Source organism: Vigna radiata, chromosome 7, assembly GCF_000741045.1.
Source record: "Vigna radiata var. radiata cultivar VC1973A chromosome 7, Vradiata_ver6, whole genome shotgun sequence".
Lineage (NCBI taxonomy): Eukaryota > Viridiplantae > Streptophyta > Magnoliopsida > Fabales > Fabaceae > Vigna > Vigna radiata.
The window spans coordinates 19,914,453-19,919,066 of NC_028357.1; the positions used below are offsets into that span (position 1 = coordinate 19,914,453).

At 48.8% G+C, this 4,614-nt stretch overlaps 1 protein-coding gene across 1 annotated transcript; it reads right to left on the reverse strand.

Annotated features, from left to right (window-relative positions):
- Positions 1 to 2,478: 2,478 nt before the first annotated feature.
- On the reverse strand, positions 2,479 to 4,128 carry LOC106766162. The gene has a single exon (XM_014650914.1). It carries the CDS (start codon positions 4,126 to 4,128, stop codon positions 2,479 to 2,481), a length of 1,650 nt encoding a protein of 549 aa, XP_014506400.1.
- Between the last annotated feature and the right edge of the window lie 486 nt (positions 4,129 to 4,614).

Below are 4,614 nucleotides of genomic sequence, written 5' to 3' on the forward strand. Positions count from 1 at the left end.
TGAATATATAGAGGAGGTTTTTACCCTCCGCAGAAAAACCCCCGCAAATTGAATATATAGAGGAGGTTTTTACCCTCCGCAGAAAAACCCCCGCAAATTGAATATGATACCAGGGGGCGAAAAAAACCCCCGCAGATAGTTTGTGGCGACTCAAACTGCGGGGGTTTGAAAAACCCCCGCAATTTATTTAGCCCTAATTGAAAACAAAAACCCCTCTAAATAAGCTTTTTTTTGTAGAATGTATGAAATTTCCACTGCCTTGAACTGAGCTAGTAACTGGGTCGCTTTGTGATAATATTGCAACAGTTGTTCATCCTTAACTTGAAAGGTCCCGTTCATATGCCCCTCTACTAACTGAGAATCCGTTCTACACTTCAAGATTTCTATCCCCATATCCTTTGCCAACTCCAGACCGGCTATCAAAGCCTCGTATTCGGCTTGATTGTTGCTAACTTTGAATCGAAAAACTAAGGCTTGTTCCACCACTATGTTATTGGGTCCCTCTAGGACTACTCCGGCCCCTCCGCCTTGCCGACCGGAAGATCCATCTACAAAAAGTGTCCACTGCTGATTTTCCCGATCTTCGTGAGGTAATTCGGCCACAAACTCAGCCAGGTGCTGACCTTTGACCGACCCACGAGGTTCATATTTCAACCCAAACTCAGAAAGCTCCACTGACCATCCAATCATTCTTCTTGCCAAGTCGGGTTTCCTCAATATTTTAGATATGGGATAATCCGTCCTGACAGTTACCTGATGCCCTTGTAAATAAGGTCGCAGTCTTCTTGTCGCATGTACTAAGGCCAACACTACCTTCTCCAGCCGTTGATACCTAGTCTCGGCATCTTTGAGCCCCCGGCTAATGAAATATATGGGTCGGAATTCGGGATCCTCCTGTACTAAGGCTGCACTAATAGCTTCTTCTCCGACCGCCAAAAACAGGTGTAATTCATACCCATAGTCCGGACGTCGCATCACCGGGGGATTCGATAAAATTAATTTGACTTCTGTAAAAGCTGCTTCGCACTGTTCGGTCCACCCCCTCTGCGTCCCCTTCTTCATAATCGTCAGGATTGGTTTAATACGTTCGGCCAACTTAGGAATAAATCGGGACAAAGAAGTCAAACGCCCCACTAATCTCTGCACCTCCTTCAAACCGTTCGGACTGCGCATCTCCAAAATCGCCTTGCACTTTTCAGGATTAGCCTCGATCCCTCGGGAGGTTAACATGAATCCCAAGAATTTCCCTGCTGAAACCCCAAAAGTACATTTTAAAGGGTTAAGTCTCATGCCAAATTTTCTTACCTGACCAAGCACCTCCTCCAAATCTTTAACATGTTCCTCCACCGTTCGGCTTCGCACGATCATATCATCTACATATACTTCCATACACTTTCCAATTTGCTCTTGGAAGACCTTATCCATCAAACGTTGGTATGTTGCTCCTGCATTCTTCAAACCGAACGACATTACATTGTAACAATAATTAGACCGTTTGGTGATAAAGGCTGTCTTATCTCTGTCTGCTGGATGCATGGGAATTTGATTATATCCAGAATAAGCATCAAGGAAACTTAACACCTCGTATCCCGATGCTCCATCTACCAAACCGTCTATGCTCGGGAGTGGATAAGTATCCTTTGGGCAGGCTTTATTTAAGTCAGTAAAGTCAGTACACATCCTCCATTTCCCGTTCGACTTTTTCACCATAACCACATTAGATAACCATGTGGTGTATTTAGCTTCTCGAATGAATCCTGCTTCTAGCAATTTACTCACCTCATCATCCACCACTCTTCTCTTTTCCTCCCCCAATCTCCTCTTCTTCTGGGACACCGGTCGGGCATCCTTAAATAATGACAGTTTGTGAGATATGACGTCCGGATGGATGCCCGGCATATCAGCTGCCGTCCATGCGAACAGATCCTTATTCCTCAACAATACATCCCCAACAACCCCCACCTGTTCAACGCTCAAATTACCTCCCATCATGGTTGACTGCCCCTCCTTCTCCCCAATCTTAAACGCCAAGACCTCCCCTAGTGGCTCGACTCGATCCTCCACTGGAGAACGAGGGTCAAGTTCCATCATGGCCACCTCGGATCCGTTTCGGGTTGCTTCACTGACTCTTGCTCTTACCTTTAGCCCTGCCGCGTAACACTCCCGAGCCATTCGCTGATCTGCCCGAACGGTACATATTTCCCCCTTATCACCAGGATACTTCAGTGTTAAATGGGGTGTTGAGACGATAGCGCCAAAGGCGTTTAAACATGGCCTTCCCAAGAGGACATTGTAGGAAGTTTCGGCATCTACTAACAGAAAACGGATCTTGAGTTCTTTGGCTCTATCATCTACACCCAGGCTGGTCCTCAGATCCACATACCCCCTTGTATCCACCCTTTCTCCTGCAAACCCCACTATCTGCTCACCGAACGACATGATTACATCTTCAGAGATCTCCATGCGTTTGAACGTCTTCTAGTATAATATATTCGCCGAACTCCCTTGATCCACCAGAACTTTCCCAACCTGGTATCGTGCAATCATACTGGTTATGACCATAGGGTCATCTTGATCGAGGTCCGGTGCATGGAAATCCATATCGAAAAAAGTAATTGGGGGCATGGATCTTCTGTTGTTTCCCGTTCGGCCTACACTTTGCAGGTTTCTCAAATGTCTCTTTCTAGCTGAAGAGGATGGGCCCCCTCCTGCAAATCCCCCCGAAATAGTGTTGATAACTCCTCTCACCGTTCGGTTGGGGCTCCGACTCCGACTTCGGTTGTTATCTGAATGGGGTTGCTCCCCTGAGGACCTGCCCGGCCCTCCCCGCCTATTTTCCCCCGAAGGGTGCCTATTCGTTCTCTGCACAAATCTCTTCAACTGCCCTGCTTGCACCAGTGTCTCCAATTTGTCCTTCAAAGCCACACAATCTTTAGTAGTGTGTCCCCTGTTCTGGTGGTATCGACAGTACTTGCTTTCATCCGCACCAAGGGGAGTTGGAGCATGGATCGTAGTCATCAAATCCGCTCTCAAAGCCTCCTCCAGCACACGTGCTCGAGGGAGATTCAGAGGTGTATGATGTACATACCGTTGCATCCTCTGAGAATTTCCCCACTTGTGCTCATTTCCCCTATCCACTCTCCCGACCGCCTGTTTTATCACCCTCTCCCTGCTTCCTCTATGTTGCATATCACTTTCTTCCCTCCCCCGTTGATGCGCTCGCCCCTCCTCTATTCTGATAAAGCTTGCCAACCTGTCTTGCAACTCCTCCATACTCTGTGGCTCCTCCGCATGCAAATAATCAAAAAATGGTCCAGGTCGTAATGCTGCCGTCAGTGCTCCCACAATCAACCTTTGATCAGCATTTCTAACCTGTCTGGCCGTTCGGTTGAACCGATCCATGAACACCCTCACTGACTCGTCCCGTCCTTGCCTCATCCGCACTAGAGCCGTAAACGTTACTCCCGGTGTTTTACTCGAGGCATATTGTTGGCTAAACATTTGCCGCAAGGTAGCAAAACTGTCAATGGTAGCTGGTGGCAACGAATGAAACCAGTCTAGAGCTTCTTCCTTCAGAGACAGGGAGAAAACCCTGCACCACACTAGGTCATCAGTAGAGTACACCGCCATAGCATCCACGAATGACCGAAGATGCTTGATGGGATCGGATGAGCCTCCATACTTGTCTAGAGGGGGTAGCATTTTGTTTTCCGGTATGACCGCTCTCATTACCCGTGGTGTGAACGGGTGGAGTCCTTCAGCTTGATCAGGAGTTGGATCCCCCTGTTCGTGAGCTCTCTCCCTCGTCTCATGCATCCGATCTACCGGCTCGTTGGGCCGATCTCCTCTCTCATTCTGTCTTTCCTCCACCTCCTCGAAATTTTCCATTTCCCAGCGTCTCCCACGTCCCCTTCCCCGGCCTCTTCCTCTCTCCGCTCGCCCTCTTCCTCTACCTACTCCTCTACGCCCCCGTCCGACATTCACTGGATTCGGGTCCCCCCTGACCTCCACCCCCTGCACCAAAGGGTTATCCCCTTCATCACTCTCTGAATGGACCGTTTCAACATTCACCGACTGAATGGACGGTCCCCCCTCTTCGTTTCCTCGGTTAGCTCGTTCAGCCCTCATTGCTGCCATTTCTGCCCGCATCTCTTGCATTTGCCTCTGCAATTCTTGCAAAAGCTGCAATGATGCGTCCTCTGCCACTGTGATCGTGCTTGGTTTTTGTTAAATCTCCAGGCCCCACGGTGGGCGCCAAAATGTTTCGGATATGGACCCGAGACAAGACTCAAGCCGATCGACCTCCTCTCCTTGAACACCTGAATGGGTGGTGACCTGCAAGTTAGCACTCCAACGCCCAAGTCAGCCAAATCACCACTAAATTCAGAGTTACAAGTAAAAGGATCCAAAAGTCCCTTACCTCTCTCCAAACGCCTGTATTTATAGGCCTCAACTTTACCTTTGGGCGGCCCATTACCTGTAACCGCCGATTCGTGACCCCGAGTATCTTGCTGGTTCGCGTAACTATCGCGCCTCACTTCCGAGATCTTCGCTCCCATCATCCTATCCGTTACGATATACACATTAACTCCCTGAATCCTCGTCTTTTGCCAC